Here is a 26411-nt window from a genome sequence, read left to right on the forward strand (position 1 = left end):
GCATGACAATGATCATGGATGCATGTAATATGTGGCTTTATGTGAAGGAAGGTTAAGTAAGGTGTTCCAGGGATCATGTTCCTAAACGGGCAGCTACATGAACAGTTACTCATGACCCAAGTCACCTTCACAAGAGCAAAGGTGTCCATCTGAGCTCACAGTGCTGGGTTTTAGTATGAGAAGGTGAATGGAAGAATGCAGGAATGAAACAGCTGCCTAGAGCACCACTCTGCCATCTCTAAAATGTGCGGCATGGTGAGATCAAGGCCTCTCCTCTTTGCTAGAAGCATGAGAAGGAATTTGATCCTGGCTTTAAACTTGAGATAACAATTGAAAACAGTGTGCCAGATAAGGTGCCACATAGGCCCTGCCACCCAGCTCATACCTGCAGACTTCAGATTCTCCTTAGCCAGGCTATTCAGGGTGCATACATAACAATGCCATCAACATCCAGCAGACAATGGAAAAACTTTAGCTACTAAATGTAAGTCAGAAAAGATAACTTAGGGCCTTGCTTTGGTGATATTTGCCTAGTAGACAATAAACACCAAAGTCTCTATTGGACCATGGAATTCAGCTTCTCTGAGTTTCGCTGTGCCAGGTGGAGACCTGTGTTTCAAGACAAATCACTACCTGTCTTACATGGATCAGATGAACACTTCCAAAATGGCATAATTACTGGTAACTCAGACTCAGATGTGGTCCAGCTTAACACTAGTCTGGCAACCAAAGCTCTACTTTTCACCCCCTTCTCCTAATCTTGGGTCAGCAGCAAAGAACCACAAGGATAAGTTTTGGGACTCAGTAAGAAACCTGTATCAGTCAGAACCCAGTACCCTAGTTGTATGGATTCATTTTGACATGTGTTTTTGTTGGCTTTACATGGGTTCTGTGTGTACCTACAGGACTGCACAGGATCTACTGATTGTAGTAGCAAAGTGTGACCTCACTTATTACCCAATGAGGAAGAGAAAATGTTGATTTATTACTCTTGCCCCAACCTTGTGCAGATAACACGGAACCAGAAAATAATGCCTTGGGATTCAGTACTGTGAAGGTCCTAATGGTCACCATCCTTAAGCCAATGTCTGTGGACCTGCCTGTATCAAATGGAGTTTTTTGGCTCCACTTGGTCAGGTTTATATCATTCCCAACATCACCTAAAGCTGGTTGCCATAGTCTTGAGCTATCCATCATTTTTATTATCAAATAGGGCCTAAGCCCCAGAAGATACCTTTAGAAAGGGACTAGTTCTCGATAGGTCTATCTCCAGTTCATTCTGTAAAGCACACCAGCTGCAAATTCGAGGCAAATCAATGCTTGTGATGTCCTCTAGGTGTGAAAAGCTACTGATATGTCAGTAGGGGGTTTTACAGCAAACCTCCACTTGGGGTCCCGTCTTGTGTGAAACAGCAGAAGTGCCCACCAGCTCAGAGAAAATGAGTGAGTGATTGTAAATTCTGAAAGGATACCCACAAACAAACTCAAATTACAAAGACTAGAATAGCTAATCCTTCAATCCGCATGCCAATAAGCATGAAGAACTTTCAGGGAAGTATTACCTCACTCAGCAAGAAAAATAAAGTACCAGAAACCAACCATCTAGGCAGTGACATTTTCAAATGGTCAAATGAAGAAGTTAAAACACTTATTGCTATAAAATTTAAGAGCTACAAGAGAATAGAGAAATGATTGGATATTGCATTAGACTTGACAGACAATGGAAATAATTTTAAAAACTGAATAGAAATCATTCAACTGTGTAAGTAAACATTAAGTTGCAGTACAAGGCATCAATACTAGAATAGATTAGGTAGAAGAATCATTGCCTGTTTGAATACAGGCAATTTTAAAGTACATAGTCAGAGAAGCAAAAACATGAATCAAGAAGAATTAAGAAAATTTAATGAATATTGGGGCCTCACCAAAAGACCAAATATACTAGTAATTGGAACTCCAGTGGGTCTTGAGAATGTCATGGAAATAGAAAGCATATTCAAGGAGATAATGATTTAAAACTTCCCAGCCTAGAAAAAAATACTATTATTCAGGTATGGAAAAGTGAGCAGCAGATTCAACCCACTCAGGTTTGCCTCTAGATCCATTGTAATCAATTTCTCTAAGGTTAAAATAAAGAGGAGGCTCTCAAAGCTGAAAAAGTAAACAGCAACAGAAAATGGTATCAATTTTTGTCTGACTACAGACTTCTCAGCAAAAATTCTATAAGTTAGAAAGGATGAAACTTTGACAGCATACAATGGAAGAAACCTGCAAGCCAAAAATATTATACCCACCTAAATTGGAAGAGAACACACAGAAATGTAAAGACATCCATGTTCACGGATTGGCAGCATCATCATTGCAAATGTGTTGCTACCTGAAGTGCTTTACTGATCATAACTGCAATCATTTTTCCATGGCATTTTTCAAAGATATAGAGAATCCCTACCAAAATTTTGTGGAACCACAAAAGACCCTGAAGAGTCAAAGAATTCTTGCACAAAAAGAACAAAGCAGGAGGCATTCCACAACTTGACTTTAAATTAGAAAACTGCAGCAATTAAAACAGCAATGATATTGGCATTTAAAAAAACAGATGTATGGACCACTGGAACACAATAGTAAGCCTGGAAGTAAATGCATAAATACACAAATGACATTTGACAAAGGTGGCAAGAACATGCGTTGAAATAAGATCATTCATTTGGATAAATGGTACTGGGAAAATTGAGTGTCCACAAGGCAGAAAATTTAAACCACATCCCTACCCCTCATCAAGTACAAAAGGTCGACCTCAAATGAATTAGAGAACTAAATGTAAGAATTGAAACCATGAAGCTACTGGAAGAATGCACAGAGAGAACACTTCTGAATATTTCAAATATCCAAGAACTTTTTGAATCAAATCCCAAAAGTCCAGAAATCAAAAGCCAAAATATACAAACGGTATTTCATCAAACTAAAGAGCTGCTTCTTGGTAAAGAAAGCAATAAGCAGAATCCCTACTGAATGGGAGAAAATATTTGAAAGTTATACATTTGACAAGAGGCTAATAAACAGAATCTACAAGGGACCCAACTCAATAGCATAAGAACCCCCAAATAATTCAGTTTGAAAATAAGTGGTATACTGTCTACGGCCATGCCACCCTGAACGCGCCCAATCTCGTCTGATCTCGGAAGCTAAGCAGGGTCGGGCCTGGTTAGTACTTGGATGGGAAAATAAGTAGTATATGTAAAGGTATGTTTCAGAAAAAAAGACATAAAAATAGTCAAACAACATGAAAAAATGCACATCACTAATCTTTAGAGAAAAACAAATTAAAGCCACATTGAGAGATCAACTCAGCACAGTTACAACAGCTACCTAGTGTAAACAGATAAAAAAAAATGTTGACAAGGACATGGAGAAAGGAAATCACTGAGCATACATAAAATGGTTTTATATGAAATACAATCAATGTGGCAAACAATGGAGAGGGGCCTCGATAAATTAAAAATAGAACCACTATATGATTCAGCAATTTCACTCCTGGTGAATAATCCAAATACTACCAACCTATCAAGAAGAAAGTTGTGCTTCCATGTTTATTACAGTACTGATCACAATATCAAGAAATGAAAGCAATCAAATTAGCCATCCACTGGTTATTGGGTAGAAGAAATATGTGACATGCACATGGTGGAATAATATTCAGCTGTAAAAAGGATGGGATATTATTCTTTGCAACAACAAAGATGTAACTGGGGGTAATTAGGTTCAATGAAAAATGCCAAACATGGAAAGACAGGTACTATGTGACATCATTCATGTGTGGATCTCAAAAATTCATATCATAGAGGCTGAGAGTATAATAGTAGATCTGAACAGCTGAGAAGACTAGAAGAGGGAGTAATTGATGGGCAAAAAAGCAAATTAATGCCTATTAAATTGTTGCTAGATAGGGAAAAGAGTTCTGATGGGTCTATTGCACAATACGGTGATTATAGATAATAATCACATATTGGATGCTTCTCTCAATATTACATACTATATACACACATAGAAATAGTACATGATACCTCAAACATATAAACAATTTTTGTCAGATAAAATTTTAAAAATCACATTTATAAGACTTAATAAGCAAATATAATTACCTTAAAGTATTTTACTTGGAAATGTTGGTGGAAAATGTAACCCCACATGTTATGTGCAGTAGCCATACAGGGCATTGAACAGATCATTGGGTGCAGCAATTCACTCTAATTATCCCTTATTACATAGTACTCAAATGTCTAGCAAAAAAGGAATTGAGAAATTGGAAAGTTTTCCATTTCAGAGGGAATTAGAGTCAAACAAGATTGCATAGCAGAGTAATAAGAAAGAAAACAAGACAAAACAAAACATCATATGTATCTGTGTGATAGCTAACCTCTCCTAATGCCAGTCTTACTCTTTACTCCCTTATAAACACTTTAGTTTCCCCAGTGATTTTATACAAAAAGCTGTCTCTAGTTCCTGAGCTGCTCACAAACATTCAAGAGATAATCCATAGGAATTGTGTCCCTTTTTCATTTGCTTCTTCCTCAGGAGGTTTTTGGTTTTGTAATCTACATCTAGAGCAATGACTCACAAAAACTATTCAAAGTTTGGAAGTACCTGGACTTCCGGACAGAAAATTAGTCACAGGGGAAAGTAACCATAAAAACACACAGGTAAAAGCAATAAAGTGTGACAGGTACTGTTGCAAATAACCTGGAAGACTATTATTAGAACACAGGGGAGGAAAAACTTACAGAAAACACATAATAGAACTATTTTACTTCTGAATCTATACCTACTTTGGACTCTGATCATAGTCAATATATGTGATTTTCCCTGCCCATTGTGCAACTCGAGTTGGATACAGTTTGTGAAAATTGATGGATCTGGCATCAACTGTCTGAGAAATCTCCCAAAGATAATATTGAAAGTATTAAACAAATATTCACATTATATGCCACTGTTTGGCAATACCAGACCAAACAAATTATGTATGACACTGCCCCTGCCCGCCTAATAGTCGACTACATAACAGGTGGAAAGAAGTTATACATATCCAATGGCTAGCATCAACATATAACAAACGTATTTTCCTAGTTAAGGTCTGAGTATGTAATGCAGTATTTCTTAATGATGAGTGACATGTGACAAAAAGTCTAATAGTACAAAAGGACTTGGGAAAAAATGACCCATATAAGATGACATGGATAATATGCAATTAAAAGTAAGTAGTGAAACATGAGCAAGCCAGCTAAAAACAGGGAAAAAAAGAGAATAGGACCTTCAAGGAAGACAGAGGTGCCGTTCTGGTGGAATATGTAGATTCCCATTATCAATAGGAAGATTTACACTATTAAATTTTCACAGTAATTTCTTGCATAAAGCAGGATTGTGGTGAAGGAATGTCCTGATTAATAAACTTAATGGTTCTTTTCAGTTTTAAAGAGATGTTCAAATGTGGCAAAACCAAAACAGCCAAAGAAAAAGCTTGTGCTAATGTGATTAAGGAAGAATACCAAAAACTCGGGCCAATGAGGTATGTCCTTTCAGATGTATGCACATACACGAAAATGCATAGACATGTGCTGTTGAACCACAACTAGTTTCTTAGAAAAGAAAGGGAGGGAGGGAGGAAGAAAGGAAGAAAGGAAGGATGGTTATGTATAAGACATATACAACATGTGCTCAGATTCCCAAATTAGCTAAGATTTTGACTATAACATGGCAAAATACATACCAATATCTCACTAAAACCTGGCAATCTGGATGAGAAGAAGCTGAGAAATCCCACAGAGAAGCAAGGGCCTTTGCCGTGGGTACTGATGCTCTCCAATTGCTGGCCTATGCAGTCTCCACAGTGTTGAGAGCTCAGTCAAAATTGTGCCTGATTGCAGTTCAGGGTGTTTCTGAGTGAGAAAATAAGAACTGATAGCATTGGAATTTCTCCACAGGCCTCAAGAAATCGTGACCTTGGTTCTGTTTGTTGTGATGGCCCTGCTATGGTTTAGCAGAGAGCCCGGGTTTGTTTCTGGTTGGTCGTCACTTTTTTCAGAGTAAGTCTTTTTTTTTTTTTTTTTAATTATTTATTATTTAATTTCAGTAATTACATTGTATTATGTGACACAGTTACATAGATACTTGGGTTCTCCATTATGTTTACCAATCCTTCCTATTTCCCACTGTGCTTCTATCTTAGTTCCTATAAATCTGGAGAATTGAATTTTTTCTTTGCCTTGAATACATTTTGCAACTGTTTGGTGTGTGTGTGTGTGTGTGTGTGTGTGTGAGAGAGAGAGAGAGAGAGAGAGAGAGAGAGAGAGAGAGAGAGAGAGACCGAGAGACCGAGAGACCTGCAAAAGCCAGGGCTGCTCGGGGGCTGAATCCAGCAGCCAAGGCACCATTCAATGATTTCAGCAAGGTGGCAGGAATTCAATTACTTCAGTCTCCACCTCTTGCCCCTTAGCTTCTGCATTCACAGAAAGCTGGAGTTGGGAGAAGAGTCAGGAACTGAATCTAGATACTTGGATATCTTAACTGTTAGGCCAAAAGCTCTGCTCTGAAGAGAAAATTATAATTTCTAGCCTTTTCAGTTAAGGCAAAAAATCTCTGCTAAGACCACCAAAAGGGTAACCATGCAGCTAAAAGACAGGGCCCATTACACAAAGTGTTCCCCATCGTCTCAGAAGTAGCAAGGTATTCTGCAGATAGACCATCCTCTGTGGCAGTTACAAGTAGGAATTTGGGAACCACACTGCTTGGGGTCTAGTCACAGCTCTTCAGTTTAGGTAAGCCATGTCGTTCTCTGCTTTTTCTTTTGTGAAAAGAAGACATTAAGAAGCATTTAGAACAGCAGTTTACTTTCTATGCAAGGCATGTTATCTAAATGTGTATCTCATGAAATAAAGCTACTCAATGCCTCTTAATAATCTGATATGAATTCATTTTCTATATTTTAGCATCATATTTTTGCTTCTATGAGAACTATTTATTTGATTTAGTATTTTGGACTTTTAAAATTTATATACATTTTTATACTAATTCCCTTCAAAGTCAGATTAGCCCTTGTTTTAATCAAAGAATTTCTGGATAAGTAAGAAGACAGATTTTAAGAGCTAATGCTAAAAGCCAGGTCAGAACTAATTTTACCTCCTTTATCTTACATGTTAGTAGCTCTTACGGAATCATGTAAAGTGAAGAAGATTACAGCATAGATTTGTAAAATATGGACCCTCGTGCCTATCATAGAAATAATTTTAAGATTTGGGTTCCCAATTTGTTTTTCACTGAAATATCATTAACTCCTAAATCCAAGAAATATCTGAGTTGGGCTTCCTGCCACATAATTTTCTGCAAGCCTTCATGTATTTGGTGAATAAAACAGAATTTGGGGTCTCAATGTATTCAGCTCAGAGCTGATTTTGTGGCACAGCACGTTACTCTGCTAGCTGCAATGCTGACATCACATACAAGCACAAATTCAAGTCCAAACTGCTCCACTTTTGATCCAGTTTTCTGGTAAAATACCGTGAAAGCAATGGAAGATGGTCAAGTGCTTGGGCTCATGCATCCCTGATACGAGCTCCAATTGGAGTTCCAGGCTCCTGCTTAGAGCCAGTTCTGGCCATTGTCATCAGCTGGGACATGGGCAAAAGATAAGACTTCTCTGTTTCCCTCTCTCTATGGTTCTGCCTTTTGATAAGTAAATTTTTAGAATAAGTATTACTGTTTTTTCTAAGTATTCTGCCAACGAGAGTAAAGAAATTCCTTTCTTGCTGGCACAGAGCTTTCTGTTGTAGATACTACAAGCATGCTTTAACAGGCACGAAGTTTGAATCTAAATTTGTAGTGACTACACAAGTTAAGCAATGCCATGCGGTAGTACATTTTAAAAGATTAGCTTTTTAAAATATTTACTTATTATTTGAAAGAGAGGGAGAGAGAGTCACTTTCCAAATTCTCACAATAGCCAGACTAGGTCAAAATGTAGCTACAAAACCATAACTCCATTTAGAGTGAAAAGGAATTTAATACTTGATTAGTGTTTTGTGGTTTTAAAATGGAATCTAAAGCAACATAAAAATAATTATTCACCCTAATTCAAAATCCAATTCCTAACATTGTGAGTATGGAGAATCTTTCTCTAAACACCAATGTATAAGAATTAAATCAGACAATAGCTAATAAAAACTAGGCAGAAATCCCAGTAGGGAATTCAATTTAATCGGCTTCTAATTTCTGTTCTTTATTGGAGGAAAACAAAATTCAGGAGATGTTTTGTTTGCAGCAGAAAAACAAGGCGTGTGCTATGTGCAGATGCTCATGCGACCTAGAATTCTGAGAAAGAACAATAGTAAGAAGAACAAAGGGCTGAGAAGGGATAGGATTTGAAGATGTAAACTCACATAGCTAACAAAAGCTAATAGAAATTGCATAACTTTAATATTTGGCAATCTAAAGACAATCTAACTTTGTAATAAACTAAAAATAGAAGTAAATAAAAAATATGGAAAGTCTTGTGAGAACTAAATTATTTTAATATTTGTGCCTTGCTTGATATGTAAAATTTCAAACACCCAGAATTTTTGAAGCTAGTTTGGCATACCAAGATTCATAGCTACCACCTAAGGTTTTCATTCCATCTGTTTGAAACTGGAGTGAATTCAATGTGTCTTTTCACATAAAGCAAAATCAAGTTACATGGTGCCCAGTGTGGCAAAAAATCAACCAACAACTATAACTTAAAATCAGAAATAAGCAACAATAAAATTATAAGCATCAGCCACGTTTAAGCAATAAATTGCTGAGCTAGGTTTTTAGTCAAAGAAGTTTCCTTTAAAAACTATTCAATAAAGGGAGATAATATATTTCCTTAATTATTTGGTTTTTTGGTATAGGAACATAGACTCTCCTATAGCACTCAGCCACTACAGGGTTATTAAGGAGAGGTATACATTTTTCTTCTCAGGCTACACAAGTATATTCATTAATATTTCCAACTTTTAAAACAGGATTCACATTATTGATGCCCGTTTCATTTGTGTCTGGTCTCCAGGTGCTTCTTAGCTGTTTGGGCTCCTGGGAATCTGTCTCATTTGCTGGAACGGTCTAGTGATTCTAAGACCCCATCTGTTCCTGAATCATTCTCAATTTGTACAGTTATCATTTATGAGTACTGCACAAACCCCTCCAATAATTAATATACTTGATTGAGTTTCATAGGGTGCAAAGCATTACATGGGTCGATTTCATTTGTGTGACAAGGGACTGGCCTGTAACTGCAGAAGCAGGTGTTATATCCTAAGAAATAGATCAATTCCTTTTCACAATTTATAGTAGGGTCTTTGGAGACTCTGAAAACATCACTCCTTTCCTCAATTTAAGACATGTTATGAATCAAATATAGAGTGTTTTGTCTAGGCTAGCAATTATTTCAACTTCAATTCTCTAACAATTTCATTAAAAGCACTAGTTCAAAGAAAAACTGCTCAGCAGTTTTTTAAACTTATCTATGAGAAAAATTTGTCACAGTGTCCTAGTGTCTGCATAGTCTAATGAAATTAACTGGAAATATATAGAAACAGTGGACATGCAATTAGAGATTTTTAGTTCCAATGTGTTATGTCATTCAGTTAGTTAGATATTCGTAAGTTTTAACAAAAGTAAAAAGGGCTTCATTTGAAGTCTGAGAATTATAATTCTGTTCCTAGGAAGGCAGGGAAGATGGGAGCTTATATGGGCAAATGATGTCCTCCTACAAAGTTATAAAAATATTTTTGTGGGTCAACTTCTGCTGAAGTTGAGAGCAGGGACCATGTGATAAGTACAATATAAATAAATATCACTGTATATATATACACACACACAAATAAAATAAAATATATGTGTGTATATATGTCTATGAGGCCAGAATCCTCTAAGCTCTTAGTTTGTCTGTTGAGCCTCCGGACACAGTGCAGTGATCTTAAAGTGGTGGCACAAAAATTGCCCAGCCATTGCCTAACTGGTAAACAGACCAACAATGAGAAGCATGTTTTGGTATAGATTCCTGCCCATCAAGGAGGGGTCAGGAAACATGTAAAAATCCCAAGACCCTTCCTCAAAAGAAATCCATAAGTTTTAGATTATCTAAATACCTTATACAACCATTACTACTTATGTGCTACAACATAATCAACAAATGTTCCACACATAAGCTCTTAAAGAAACCTTTTTAATATGCACATTTTTTCTTTTTCAGGTACCCTGGTTTCGCTACAGATTCAACTGTTGCCTTACTTGTAGGAATCCTGTTCTTTATTATACCAGCTAAGAAACTGACTAAAACTACGCCTACAGGAAACATTGGTTGAGTATCATTTATAATTCTGGATTAATTAGACAAAAGAGCAAAAAGAGGGATACACAAGCACACACTCACATATAAGCTTTCTTCATTTTCAGTTCGCATTTAGAACAGAACAAAAGGCCATGTCAACATACTCTGTGACCTGGTATGCCCTGTTTCCACAGTGCAGTGATTTGTTCAGCCAGCATTTCTCCATCCACAAGAAGGATCCTCTTACTTTGCAAAACTGACTGGATTTTCTTATGCAGCAGTCGGGGTCCTGCTGTGAAAAACCTACTTCCCCTGCTATAGTCAGAATTTAGTTTACCATTGGCAAATACAGAAACAAGAAAATCATTGGTTCATGAGGAGCCTTTGGTAATAAATACCAATGATCTGAAAATGTGAGGAGCTTGAAGACAAACACCATTTACAGTCCAGTGGTATTCCTGTAGCACAACTAAAGTAATCCCACACCATAACCTAGAGTCACTATGTGAAAAAAAGTGAGCGAGAGTATTCAATGTGATTTACAAGACATGTAGAGAGGTCACATACCTCTGTTATCAGTGTTGAGAAATAGAGTCGTTTTGTAAAAGGAAAACTTGTGTCTGTATTGAACATGTGCAGACGTTTTGCATTATTATAACGGTAGACTGAAACAGCTATTTACAAATCACTTTATATTAAGGTTCATAAGTAGACTGGAGATGATTCAAAGTACATGGAAGTATCTCCACAGACGTCTTGAAAATTCCTTTCTACATAGGGGATGTGAGCATCCTGAGATTCAGGTATCTGCAGGCAGGACCTGGAACCAACCCCACAAAGATACTGAGGCACTACTGTATAATGCTTCACACAGGCTGAGCGGATATACTCAAAATTTTGGTGAAATCACTTTAAAATTAATACAGGGAGTGCACACTGAAAATATAATATAGGGACATTGTACGTTTTCTGTGAGAGTGTTTTTAAAAATCAGAGTTGAAAACAATATCTAAATGGGATTTTTGCTTTACAGTTGCTTTTGATTACGCTCCATTGATTACTTGGAAAGAATTCCAGAAATTCATGCCCTGGGACATAGCCATTCTTGTCGGTGGAGGGTTTGCCCTGGCAGATGGATGTGAGGTAATACTCTATGTATAAGACATTGGACAATTAACTGCAACTGTTCAGAGGAAGAATATAAGGATATTCAAGCTGTGGCATATTCACTTTTATCCTATCATTTTGTTTTGTTTTTAAGATTTATTTTTTATTGCAAAATCAGATATACAGAGAGGAGGAGAGAGAGAGAGAGATCTTCTGTCCAATGATTCACTCCCCAACTGACTGCAACAGTCAGTGCTACACTGATCTGAAGCCAGGAGCCAGGAGCCAGGAGCCAGGGTCTAGGCCAGGGTCTAGGCTACTGTGCCGGGCCCTATCCTATCATTTTAATGATACAGGGTTTAACAGCTGTGCTATGAGTTTACCATGCAGATAAGGCAAGTGCAAAGTCCAAGCATTTTTGTAGGGCCCAATAGTGTGGCCTAGTGGCTTAAGTCCTCACCTTGAATGTGCCAGGATCCCATATGGGTGCCGGTTCTAATCCCAGCAGCTCCACTTCCCATCTAGCTCCCTGCTTGTGGCATGGGAAGGCAGTCAAGGACGGCCCAAAGCTTTGGGACCCTGCACCCGTGTGGGAGACCCGGAAGAGGTTCCTGGTTCCTGGCTTCAGATCAGTGCAGCTCTGGCCGTTGTGGTCACTTGGGGAGTGAACCATCGGATGGAAGATCTTCCTCTGTCTCTCCTTCTCTCTGTGTATCTGACTTTGTAATAAAAATAAATAAATCTTAAAAAAATTTGTTTTGTAGACTCCAAGCATAAAACAATTTTTGTGCTGCAGTAGCATGAGAAAGAATACGAAGATTAAAAAAATTTAATTTGACATCTATGTTAGAAAAACTTTACATAAAATTAATATGTAAAGTGATTCTTAATGGAATATGTTTGTTTGTATATATGTTTACTTTATTTCCTGATGAGTTTAAGTAACTTAGCAGTAACTTAGAAATTGTATCGGTTCTTAATACCACAATTTGCTTGCCCCTCCCCCCAAATGGTAGAATTATAAGACAACTTATACTTTTTTAATGAAGTTAGGAGGAAAAAAAAAATGGTTTCTCATAATAAAGCATTCTCATTCTTACAAGCACTAGTGTGAATTGTGAGGAAATCAGAATTAGCAAGGCTGCCTGGCATTGTTATTAACTTGGCTTGTCTCTGTTCCCCCAGAATATTTGTCTATTCTGGACCATGAAACAGTCTGGAAAGCATTGGGAAGACCCTACAATAGCAGGATCTAATGCCATACAAATATGTGTGCACAATGCAATACGCTAGGTTCTGTAAGCTGCAGAATTAGGAAATCCATGGAGCAGAGTCTACCTTTCCACAGAGCCTGGCATAGATTTCCACAGCACATTCAAAATTATCCTATCCCCGAGTGACCATATTGATGCCATGAGGCTGGAAATAAATGCCTCTAGAGCCCGTTTTTGCAAAGATAGTTAAACAATCTACACTTTGTTCAATACTGTAACTAGTCTGGCAGTTTTCTGGAATCAGTAACCGTTCTGTTGGTGAACAGCGAGGTGATAGGTTACAATTCACCTCATAGTAATTGCCTTTATTTCAGGTGACTCACTTCTATCACTATTTGGTTGATTTCTTATGAGTCAGTAGTCACTTTCAAAATTCTATAAATGAATAATTCCTCCATTTCTCCTCTCACACAATCCTCAAAATGGTTCTCCTTGGTTAAACATGGAAGGGTCAACGCTTTTTTTCCTTTTTCTTCCTGTTTTTCATGAAATAGCTACATAGGTTCAGGGATTTCCCCTTCCACACTTTCCATTAATGCTAATACTACTGTTTTCTTTTTTAAATGTTTACTAAAACAGCAATAACTGAACAAAAATTTGTCAATTCATATTGAAAAGTCTAGCTAACACAGTGAATAGGCCCATAACTTACAGAAAATAGAAAGACTATATCTGAGGAGTAACTAGCTTTGGAGGAGTACAAAAATTAATAAAGGTGATATCTTTATTAATAAAGGTGGATTCCCAACACAACCATTAAATGTATCTTGACACTGCAATGCTGGGCTTTATAACCTTCTCTGTACCTATATTGTCAAGGTACCCTTAAACAGCACAATGATGGCCCTGTGACTGTTGTTGAGGGACTAAAGTATTGTTACAATGTAGGGGAAACAGTGGGGGGTGGGAGTGGAAGGGGAAATGCCTGAGGCTAAGCAACTGTATCATGAAAAACAAAGAATTTTTAAAAAGCAACAAAAAAGTGTGTGAGAAACTGTAGAAATGTTTAACATTCAGTAGAATTAGAAGTAAAGTTGGAACATAATCCAAAAATAGAACAAAAAGACAAAAGATGGTAAATATTTAAAAGAGATAAGAAAGTCTTAGCAGCAATTCAAAATACTCAATATTCATCTAGAGAAATTTCAGAGGGAAAAAGACAGAAATCACAGACAAGACCTGGAGATTTAGGGACGTCACTAAGTCTCTAAGTTACTACGTTACTGTTACTAAGTGACAGGAACTGAGAGTCCAATAACAGAGCATCTGATGAGTGATTTTGAAACCCCGGAGGTAAGAAATTGATTCCAATCACCTTCATAGAGGCAAAGCAACATGTGGTATAATCTTCCAAACATCTGATCATATATGGATAAACTCTTTCCTAAAGTACATGCACTCTACAATGAGTTTGTGCCAATTTGGCTTAAAAAATAGACAACATTTTTCCACCTGAGGTCATGATCAAATATAAGCTAAAATAGAAATAGAATACCTCTGTAATTTGTATGTATTGTAAATGTAAATATGTAAAGCACAACAGGGATCTGAGGAATTGCTTGTAATCAGAACTTTGTTAATGCCAGTCCCAGTTTGTCATGAACAAAAACTAGCAGCTCATTTAAATCTCACAAGAGGCTAAATTTTGCTCTTCCATTTGATAGATAAAAACAGAACATCTCATCTTACTGCAGCCAAAATCTCTGTCCCCTATACAATTAGATTTCTAAAGAACTGAACTGAAGATCCAGAAAATGGAACAATAAGTTAAAACTGCTGGAGGGGGGTCATTATTTCAGTTTTAGAATTTTGCAAATGTTAAACTTTTATGACAGTGTGAAAAAGAAAGTTATAAGGGGACAGCATCCAGCAGAGTAGTTGCAATACCTTCTGGGAAGCCCAGACCCCAGATCAGTGCCTGGTACTGACTTCCAACTCCAACCCAAATTTCCAACTCCAATCCAAATCCTGTATTTGATGGGTAATGCAAGAAACTGATCCCTTATGTAACTTGCTAGGAAGTCAGTGAAGAATGTCCAAATGTGTGTATTTGATGTATGATTAGAATATTATTTTAAAGATAACTATACGACTACCAATTTGTGTACTTAGATCTGCAAACAACTAGTAAAAGTCCAAGGTTTTTGTCTCTGGAGAATATAGCTTGAGGAAGGAAGAAGTGAATCTTAATGGCTGATATTTTGTTAAAGCTGCATATATTCTCTTCTTAGAATTCAAATTTCATTAAAAAGAAGTGTGGAAAGACAATTCCAACTTCCTAATTCATGTTGACAATGTTAAAAGAAGACTAAGTAGTAGTGTGTCCACATTAAACTGCCTGGATATTCAAAATCACAGAGATGTGAGAGATTTAAATTATAGTTTAGAGGGCCTGGCATGGTAGCCTAGTGGCTAAAGTCCTCGCCTTACATGTGCAAGGAACCCATGGGCACCAGTTTGTGTCCCAGCTGTTCTACTTCCCATTCATCTCCCTGCCTGTTTCCTCAGAAAGCCTTGGGACCCTGCACATAAAAGACCTGTGAGAAGCTCCTGGCTCCTGGCTTCGGATTGGTTCAGCTCCAGCCATTGTGGCCATTTGGGGAGTGAACCAGTGGATGGAAGATCTTTCTCTCTGTCTCCTCTTTGTACATCTGCCTCTGTAATACAAATTAGTAAATCTTAAAAAGTTAATTATTTAGAAACTGAGTTCTCACAGCAAATAATGTCGTCTTGCACTAAAATTATGTCTAGATGTCTAGTTAGATTGGAATATTAATGAGTAACAAAAATTCTAAACTTTTTTTTTAGGTCTCTGGACTGTCTAAGTGGATAGGAGAGAAACTGACTCCTCTAGGCTCACTACCAATTTGGTTGATAATTCTGATATCATCACTCCTTGTCACATCTCTGACAGAGGTAGCTAGCAATCCAGCTACCATTACTCTCCTCTTCCCAATATTAGCTCCATTGGTGAGTGTCTCATTTCTCCGTTTATAATCTCTTCCTCAGTGTAATTTTCTCCATAGGAATGCAGATTCTCACAACGTGTCATGGAATCTTTTATTTATTTATTTATTTATTTATTTTGCCTAAATGGATTTTTCTACTAGAAACTTAGAGAGCAGTTTTCATTTGCATTAATAGCTGTTTAGGAAATATTGGCTTGAGAACTATTTTCTACCAGATCCAAGTGCCGTATTCTTCAGTGAAAGCTTCTCCTAATCCCTGTCCCGCTTTTTTCGTTTGCAAATAAGTGACAGCATTAAATTCCAACTGTAAGGCTGGAGGTGCCGTTGTTTCCTGGCAAATCTCATATTCAGATCGCTAACACTCACTTATCTCCCCCAGTAACGTTGTGATTGAATTGCTGAGATGTGCTTCATAGAACTGATTTGCGAATGAAGGATAAGTTGAACTTGCACTTCAGCTTTAAGTAGCTTAGACACAGTTCATTATTGCCCAGGGACAAATGGAAAAAGTCAGAAGTGGGTTTGCTGTTAGAGAAGGAGAAAAGCTGTTTTTTCTCCTCCCACCTCTAGAGCAATTACAAGGAAACAGTTAGCTTTGAGTTAAATGTTTTCCTTTTGGGACAGATGAGTTTGCTGAAAAGAAAGCACTTCAAATTAAGAACTGCCTTTCTGGAAATGCTCTGCCTACCCGCTCAGGGGACTGCTAGAGCTGCTGCTTCAATTTAGAAAACTAAATGTAGGATGTTTATATTGGTAAAATATCATTGAAGGTTTCTCTGCCTTTTTCCCCATAAGATGATACAGTTACCAAAATGTGTGAAGAATACTGGTAACACTTTCGCGATACTCCTTAAGCAAACATTAAATTAAAGATTACAGAAGCAGGAAAGTTGATGCCAGAATTAGACACATAATGAAAGGCCATCGAGGCTCTTCTATAGCTTGTCAGCCTTGTACTTGATAAATTAGTCTCTATGGGTCTCAGTTTTCTCATCTGCTACTTGAGGTTCTAGCAGCCATTTCATAATATATAATAAATATATATCTCATATATTTATTTAGTGTAATGTATTATGTATAAACATATTAATAACACCACAGCATATAACACCAAATGGGTAAACAGCAATTGCCCTTTTGTTTCTGAAATAAGTGTTATCTTACTTCCTAAATAAATCAGACTGTATTGTTTAAATAAGCAACGATGGCCAGATAAGAGGAAAAATTCTGGAAATTGTTCAAGTCAAAACTACATCTAGTCATATAATTTTATAATCCTTGAAGAGCTAATGGTAACAAATGTGTTCATTTGTTGATAACTACCCTCAACATTTTATTCTGATTCTTTTTACTCTTCTTGGACAGTCTGAAGCCATTCACGTCAACCCTCTGTACATCATGCTACCAGCTACTCTCTGTACTTCATTTGCTTTTCTCCTACCAGTTGCAAACCCACCCAACGCTATTGTGTTTTCATATGGTCATCTGACAGTCATTGACATGGTGAGTTGCTAAAAGAATACTATTCGATAGGATCACAGTGTGTGTGTGTGTGTGTGTGTGTGTGTGTGAGAGAGAGAGAGAGAGAGAGAGAGAGAGAGAGAGAGAGAGAGAGAGAGAGAGAGAGAGATGTCTGGAATTGTATCTCTTTTACACACCAATCATGTGCATGGCCTGACTACAGCTTCCGAGGTTGTGCATAAATGACTACAGGATCATTTTTCAGAGTGACAGGCAGAAGTGAATGTGTCATTAGAATTTATGCCACAAATGCAGAGTTCAAACATCCGCTCTAGACAAAGGAGAGGAGCACACAGTTTAAACTCCACATGTCAGGATCAAGATCCAACTTGACCTCAGCAGAAGAGACAAACAGGGATAAAAATATATCAGTCAAGCAGTAGCCATTCGAAAGGCAGTATTTTTGATATGATTCTAATATATACACCTGAGGGGAAAGCATTAGCAAGTAATAATAGAAATTCTAGAGACAAAACATGTGAATATTTTGGCAAAATACAGAAATAGTGACAGTTAAGAACTGGTTTCAGAATATTTTAATCTTTCCTCCAATATTCATCACCAACATCTAAATGAAACAAAGTAAGAATAATCAAGGTAAATTGTTTGAACTTGATGTACAAGAACAGATGTATGGTAAATGCTAACTCCCTTGCTTCCATAATGATTGCTGTCCCTTGCCACATGAAAATCCCGTTACCAGGCACAATGAGACAAATGTTGCTTATTCTTCCTCACATGTGGAATCTAAGTAAAATACCAGTGCATAAAATAGTGATGACTGCAGGCTGGAAATGGTGGCCAGCAGGAGGCAGAACAGGCACCCAGAGTGAGCTAGAAGGAATAGTTTATAACATGCTATGGTTCAGCAGGATGACAATACTTCACAATAATACATTTTCAATTTTCTGAAGAACTGAAAGAGAGGAGCTGAACACTTTTAAACCCAAAGTAGTAGATACGCAAATTGAAATGTGAATCACTCTAATTCGATTGGTACATGTTTTACACATGTGTTGAAATCCCACACTGTATCCCTATACATAGTTATGACATATTAATAAGAACAAATAAAAGTTCTAGCACTTCCTCTATGCAGAAGTCCCACAATATCCAAACAGAATGTACTTAATACAATGTATGCAGTACTGTGTGTGTGAAGGGCTTCAGAAAATTCATGGAAAATGGAATTTTAAAATAATGAATAATTTCCATGAAGCCTTCAAAAGTCCTTCATATTGAAAACAACAAAAGATTCTGATATAAACGAGTGGCTTGTGTGGACAAAGAAGAGCTTCCATAGAAGCATAACGAGGTGGCTTTCATTTGCCTTGGGACTCCCTGTTTCAATGCAGACCATGTGGGAGCACACAAACTTTCATATTTGCACCATGTAGTATCTGTCACAATTACTCAGTTCTGCCAATGTACTAGCAAGGAGGGCAAAGACAATGTGTAAACAAATGTGTGGTTTTAGGCCAACAAAACTTGGCTTACAAAAACAGATCATGGGCAATAGCTGGGCAACCTCTATTTTAATAAGACAAAAACAGTCTGACACTTGTTTAGTGGATATTAGAGTGATTATGTAAGAGTTAGAAAAGTGAGAACTCCAAAAAATAACAGAACTGGCATTATGAAATCTCATGAACAGACTATAGGTGGGAGAATAAATCAATGATGACATTGAGATTATTACTTATAGGGTTATTATATGGTGTCTTAATGCAAAACCATTGAAATATAAAATTACAAAACTCTTGTTTTGACTTCACATGAAATGACCAATTCCTAAGGAAATTTTTCTCTAACCAGAACAATTTAGGAATACTCATAAGGGGAATCTGAGGTCGTCCACCCAAGTGATGTATAGCTGGGAGCAGAATCAAAGAAGCATCTCTAGTTTCATGACACTAGTGAAGGTGCTTGTAAAGGCACATAACACTTTTCTCATCAGTGTTTGGATTCCCCTCCAGATTTTTTTTAAAGGGGTAGACTCATGTTTCTTTCTTTCTGTTCTAGGTTAAAGCTGGACTTGGTGCTAATATTGTGGGTGTGGCAGTGGTGATGCTTGGCGTTTCCACCTGGATGGTACCCATGTTTGACCTTCACACCTACCCTTCGTGGGCTCCTCCAATTACTAATGCGACAATGCCATGATAAGAGAAGTCCTGTCTCATGGACTTTGGGGAACCATTAAGAATTCAATGTAAAATGTGGCTCTGGGTGACTGATGATACCCTTAAGGGAGATTTGGCATCGTTGCTACAATACCAGCACCCAAAACCTGCTGTCTCGACTCAGAGCCCATTTTTCTCTTGATGCACAATGACAGAACATCTGCAGCACTTCACTGAAAAGCATGAGGTTGAGTTTTTGATCAGGACTGCCTGCATCTTACTTCATCTGAAGTACATATAATTTATTACTTGTTCTTCACTGAGAGTTGGCCATTAATTTTGCCCTAGAATTGGAGTCCAGTGAAACATTTCAAACCATAATTTATTGTTTTAGAAGCTTCCCTTAAAGTAAAAACTAGAAAATAAAGTATATTTGTTAATTAGATACTTGGATAAATCATTCCTGTAGAGTTATTCAAGGAGATTTGCTGAATGACAAAAGTCATAGTTCAATACAAATGAAATGTGCATTTCTATTCGTATTATTATTTGAAGTATATACATGCACATGTGTGCATTTACATAAAACCTATGCACAGTTTTATGATTTTCCATGAGCTTTTGGAAGCATCCCACGCATGCATAGACATTTTCAGTTTTTCATGCACAGTTTTAAGTATCTTCCTAGTACAAGTATGAAAAATGAAAGTAAAGTAGTATGTAATTCCACGATTATGTCAGAGTCCACTAGAAAGTAGAAAACTAATAGATAAACCTTAATTCATGCTTGAATCTAAGGGCAGATTAGTATAAATAATTCTTTTATGAGTTCAGGACACGAAGCAACATTTTTTTTTTTTGCAATGCTGACAAGGCTTGTTATGATTTGCACTATTTGTACAGTGTATTTAGAAAGGAAAGTCAAATGCTGTAAAACTGTTAACACATTTTATATATGTGTAAACAAATTGTTTTGTGTATTTTAGAAATACATGATTTCATATTTATAAAATGGTGATACAAAACATTAAATGAATTATCCTATATTCAAAAATATAAAAAGTCATATAATGCCATTGTATCAACATTGAATAAAATATCAGATGTAAATTAAGAATAATAATTAAAACAACATATTTACAAAGGCAAAAACTGACTCTTAGGCAAATGAAAAGCAAACAATAATACCCCAATATTCGAACAAAAGGAGAATGAAAGCATCCTTGTACTACTAAGAAAGTAAAAATGGATAAGGTCTACAGGCATTTCAGAATTATATGAGAGGAAAAAATGTAGACTGTAAATAAAATACACTTCACAGGAAAAAAAAACAAATGTTAGATCACAACAATTCTCATGCTAAAAACAAAATAAGGTCAAAAAACCACTTTGGGTATTTTTCTTCTTCGTAAAGTATCAGTATGGACATTGTCGAATCAGTTTGTTAGTTTTCTAGCAAATATGATCATTCATGCAATTGTTCTTGAAACATTAGCAAGAACATATTGTATATTTAAAAGTTAGCAATAATTTATTGTATATTTAAAAGCAAGTGAAAGAAGAAATTTTGAATATGGGTAAATGCCTAAGTTGTCAGGTCAGTTTTTCTGGCTTGATCATTACACATTGTATGTGGATATCAAAATATCACACTGTTCTTTGTATATGCCTGCAACTATAATGTGTTTTAAAAGAAGGTTTTGAAAATGATGTTTCTTTCAAAATTGCATGTGGTGAATTTACGGTAGAAATATATTCATTTTCACTAATTAGTCAATGAAATGTCAACCATTTTTCAAAGAAAAATGTATTTGCTTAAACCTAGAATATAATATTTCAGTTTTGTGTGACTCTTGTGTGTTCATGTTGTTTATTTCTTCCTTTCCCTATCATGTGTAATGCATCTATTTATGACCCATAGTATTAAAAACACTTCTGCTTTTTTATCATTAATCTCTGATAAATTATATTATATGATAGATACATTTTAATTATGAAAAATGAAATGACTTTACAAATTATAATGAGTAAGTTTTGGTTTCAGGAAAATAATATAAACATTGTTGCTTGAGTAATTTTAATGAATTACTTTCAAAAGCTGCCAGCTGGGTGCAAAAAATAATAGATAAAACATAGTCAAAGCTTGTGTAACTGAGCCATCAACTTCTTTTGTTACATCTTTATTCTTGGCTAATATATCGTGAATGACTTAGTTTACCCATTTTACCTTTGTTCCATTTACATCCAAGCCTTCAAAGCTATTTTTGTATGAAGGTGGCATACTGTCTTGGAAAGTTTCTAAAAGGCAGCCCTCAACAGATAATCAGACAAATCTTTGTCGTCCCACTCTGTGGTAGATTGTGTTTTTGTTATTCTCTTGATCATTACTTAAAGGTTAACTAGAACTCTTTGTCACTTTAAATTCCAGCATCTTACTTAGGACTGGATCTGTCTAGATAATAGTAGCAATTGGGGTAAGTGCCTATTTACTGTCTGCTGCTGTGAGCACTTGGCAGGTCTCCTGGCATTCCGAATCCTTCAATCACTCCAGCTGCTGTTCTGGCAGCATCTGGGGAACTCAGATTTCCTGGCTCTTACATACAAGCAGTGGTTTCATCTGACTTGGAGTACAAGGCTTTGTCCTCCCCTTGTTGGCCTAGGAGTTAGGGATGCACAATTCTATCAATGAACATCATTAACAAAAATGGACAAAACAACATCATAGCACTCTGGTTGGGTATTGATATGTGTGCAATGTATTATTACATTTTAAAGATTTTTATCAGGTACAACACTGTTTTTCTGCAATAAATAAATGTTTGATAAAAACCATTCTGAGTGGACAATCTTGTTCCAAAATTGTATTGGTTTGTTTTATGAATATTATGTTTTCTTGAGTGCATAGATTTTATCAAAGTGAATAATTTTAAGATTTATTTTTTTAAAAGATAAAATTTATTTGAAAGATCAAATGGTCAGAAAGAGAAATATCTTCCATCCACTGGTTTATTTCCCTAAATCCCTACAATAGCCAAAGCTGGACCAGACTGAATTCATGAGTCTTTAAGTCAACCTGGGTCTCCCATATAGGTGGCAAGTGCCCACATTCTTGAACCATCTTCCACTATGTCAGACACACATTAGCAGGAATGTTGGGCACCCTGGACTTGAACCAGCATTTCAATATGGAATGCCAGCATCACAGAAGGGAGTTTAACCAACTGTACTGCAATACCAACTTCTAAATGTTGTTTTTCTTCTTTAAAAACTTTCTATTTTTAGTGGGGAAGTGGATTTTACTAGGAATTAAGAGTGAAACCAAATAAATGGGGTCAGTTTGTGCGTTTAACACAAACCAAAAGGAAAATGTTAAGAAAAGCTAGTACTGAGTAATGCCTGCCTTGTATTCTTAAATGAAGCACTTTAGTTAAAAAAATATTTTTTTAAACAAGTTTGGGAGATGGAAATATGTAAACAATAGGATGGCTTTGTAGAGAGAAAAAAAAGATTAGTCCAGGAGTAAGCAGTGAAAATAGCATATAATCTAGGCAGCATTTTAAAATTAAATATTTAGATGTATTTATAAATGTGGGAGTTTTTATTTGCCTAGAAAGAAAAATGACATTGATTCTTTTTAAGAAAAGGAATGAAGAGATATTCACTATTAATACTATTGTGGTATAGGTTCCAGGGAAACAGAACCTTTCTGAGGTCCAACAACAAGAAGAGACTGTGTGATCTTGGTCATTGAACTGCCAGAAAGTAACAGAAGTCATTGAAAGAAAAAGGAGCATAAGAAAGGAACCAAAGATTTCAACAAGAACTGAGAATGCTAACTGCTAAATGCCCCCCTCCTCTCCTCTCTAAGACATACCCATTTTTATTAGAAAGGTAAATTTACAGAGAGAAGGAGAGACACATACATACACAAAGAGAGAAAGGGAGAGAGAGAGAGATTATCCATCAGTGGTTCAATCCTCAAATGGCTGCAACGGCCAGAGCTGAGCCAATCTGGAGCCAGGAGCTTCTTCAAATCTCCCACACTGGTGCAGGGTCCCAAGGACTTAGGTCATCATGCATTGCTTTCCCAGACCATAAGCAGAGAGCTGGATGAAAAGTGGAGCAGCCAAGATACAAACCGGCACCCATAAGGGATCCTGACGCTAGATGGTGGAGTATTAGCCTGTTGAGTCACAGCACTAGCCCCATGCTAATCCCTTTTAACAAGTATAGAGTATAAATAGAAGACAAAGTTGTCATTTAGAAAATCAGTGGGAACCACATAGTTAGGATCTCAAAGGACTGTGCCCAGTGACAATATAAACTAGGCAAAGATTCATTCTAAGGAGGGAACCAGATAACTCTTATGTTTGGCATTGCAGTGTGTGGGAGGGTGCATGAGGGATGCTTACTCTGAAACAATATTTTAGAACAATTCTGAGTTTGTAGTATTCCCAAGAACCTGGGAAAAGAAGAAAGACTTTCAACCTTGCACTCAAGAAATTACTACACTGGACTGAGAACTGTGGCCCAGCAGGTTAAGCCACCACAGCTATCACCAGCATTCCATACTGCAGTGCCAGCTTGAGTGAAAACTGCTCTGCTTCATGTGCTCACACATGGGAAAGCTGCAAAAGATGGTCTGTGTCTGAGCCCCTTCCATTCATGTGGGAGGCTTGGGTACAATGCCAGGGTCCTGACTTCAGGTGGGTTCAGTGCTAGGTGTAGCCTGCATTTGTGGAGTGAACCAACTCCTGGAAGATCTGTTTTCCTCTCTGTTTCCTTCTGCTTTTCAAATAATTATATTAATCTTTAGAATAAAATCTTCCAGTAGGAATTCAGACCTAAAGACACTGAGGTTTCAAAATCTTATGTGTTTTTGCAGTGTTTGATTAGGGCAAAAACAGGAAAAAAAAAAAATAAGCAGCAAGAGATTTCCATGTGATATCTGAAAAAATATCTAATAGAAATATTTTGAGATGCAGAGATTAAATAATAAATACAACAAATGTAGATGTCAATTCTTTCCAATTTTATCAATCTAAAGTATTTTCATTCAAAAATCCCGACTTACTTTGAAGTTGTATGTGTATGTGACAAGCTAGTTTCAAAATATTTATAAAAAGGAAATGCCCAGAATAGACCTATTAAAGCTCTATTAAAGAACACTTTTAATGGTTTCATGGTTTAATCTTTAAACCAGAACACAATTTTTGTCACAACAAGCTTTTCAACAGGGAATAAATACACACGTACCCTACCAGATGACACATTCTCTGCTTCCTACTCTACATTTTTAGCTCCTCTCTATTCCACATCCTGTTGGAAAGTGGAAACAAAAACAGAGTATTAAACAAAGTATGTGGTTTTATTTTCTTCCAAGTTGGTCTTGTAGCTTCACATACACTAAAGAATGCTTAAGATAGGCCTAGCTAAAGTGGAAAACAAACCATTGTTTGGAGTAGTACATGTTCATATGATCTGAGGCTGAGCACAGGAGCATATCCATGCCCCACCACTCACAGCCCACATGTTCTCAGATGCATCCCTGACCTCTCTATGGTGCAGTTTCCTCATCCTAAAATGGAATGCTAACAGTACAAGATTACTTGTGTAGTGTTATGAGGGTAAATGAGTTAATGCACACAAACCCCCAGAGCATTGGTCAGCCATAGTAAAACTCACTATTAGTGGTAGTGTTAATTATTAAATTAATGTTCTAATTGTTACATTATTACTATTTCTGAGCACATTACACAGAAGTGATTGCCCACATACAATCATTAATCTTGGTAAAAATTTTTAAGAGACTCCATGGGGATTTCAGTAAAATCCTAAATAAGATTAAGTCAGATATATCCACGTGATAAAATGACAAGTAACACTGTCAATGAGGGAAATGCAAAACAAAATCTCAATGAGGTATCATCTCACTGTAGTTGAAATAGCTGTTTAAAAAGGAAAAAAATTAACAAATGCTGGAGAGGATGTAAAGAAAAGGAAAACCTTAAACACTGTTGATGAAAACGCAAATTGGAACAGCTACCTTAGAGAACAGCTTAAGGGTTCCTCAATAAACTAAAAACAGATTTGCCATATGGCACAGCTATTCTTGATATGTAGCTGTAGGAAATGAAATCAGTATATGAAAAAGATACCTGCACTCCCTAATTTACTGTAACATTATTCACAATTTTCAAGATACAGAATTAATCTAAATGTCCAATACTTGATTTGTATGAATTAAAATTGTGTCTATAAAGAATGGAATATAAAAACACATAAAAAGACTGAAATTTGTTGGGCCAGGCATGATGACTCAGAGGCTAAATCCTTGCCTTGCACGTGCCAGGATCCAGTATGGATGCCAGTTGGTGTCCCACTTCTCTTCCAGCTCCCTGCTTGTGTCCTGGGTAAGCAGCGGAGAATGGCCCCAAGTCTTGGGATCCTAGACCTATATAGGAGACCAGAAGAAGCTTCTGAGTCCTAGCTTTGGATTATCTCAGCTCTGACCAACGTGTCCACTTAGGGAGTGAACCAGCGGATGGAAGATCTTTGTCTCTCCTTCTGTATATAAATCTGCCTTTCCAATAAAAATACAGAAATCTTAAAAAAAAAAATAAAAGGAATGAAATTGTCACAAGTGCAATGAAGCGAGTGGATTAAAAGTTCATTGTTAAGTGATGTAAGTCAAACATAAAAGAAAAAGCACCATATGTTCCCTCTCACACGCTAAAAAAGAAAAAAGAAGAAGAAGATAATTGATCTGAACACAGAATAGTAATTACAAGTGCCTGAGAACAAAACAGAAGAAGGGATGCGGACCAGTTGGACAGCAGAGACCAAAGCATGATCAGACAGCAGTAACAAGTTCCAGTGTTTCATAGCACAGTCCTGTTCTAAGAGTTTCTGCTTATGCATTATATTCTGTATAAACAACTGGAGAAAAGGCACCCAGAGATTTCAAATCTCAAGAAAACATAAGGAAAAGGAAAGACTAGTTGCCTGGATTCTTTAGGTTTTTCTGTATATAAACAGATAAATATTGTACTACATCCCCTAAAAAATATACAAGCATTGC

At 36.7% G+C, this 26411-nt stretch overlaps 1 protein-coding gene across 1 annotated transcript in view; it reads left to right on the forward strand.

Moving 5' to 3' along the window:
- SLC13A1 (solute carrier family 13 member 1) overlaps positions 1-19501 on the forward strand; it is a 61366-nt gene extending 41865 nt beyond the window's left edge. The window contains exons 9-15 of the mRNA XM_058681407.1: positions 5462-5560; positions 5976-6077; positions 10262-10368; positions 11373-11482; positions 15529-15690; positions 17055-17192; positions 19233-19501. Coding sequence (XP_058537390.1) covers positions 5462-5560; positions 5976-6077; positions 10262-10368; positions 11373-11482; positions 15529-15690; positions 17055-17192; positions 19233-19370 — 856 coding nt within the window. The 3' untranslated portion in view covers positions 19371-19501. The remainder of the gene's footprint in view (positions 1-5461; positions 5561-5975; positions 6078-10261; positions 10369-11372; positions 11483-15528; positions 15691-17054; positions 17193-19232) is intronic.
- Positions 19502-26411: the final 6910 nt, after the last annotated feature.

This window comes from Ochotona princeps, chromosome 25 (genome assembly GCF_030435755.1).
Source record: "Ochotona princeps isolate mOchPri1 chromosome 25, mOchPri1.hap1, whole genome shotgun sequence".
Classification (NCBI taxonomy): domain Eukaryota; kingdom Metazoa; phylum Chordata; class Mammalia; order Lagomorpha; family Ochotonidae; genus Ochotona; species Ochotona princeps.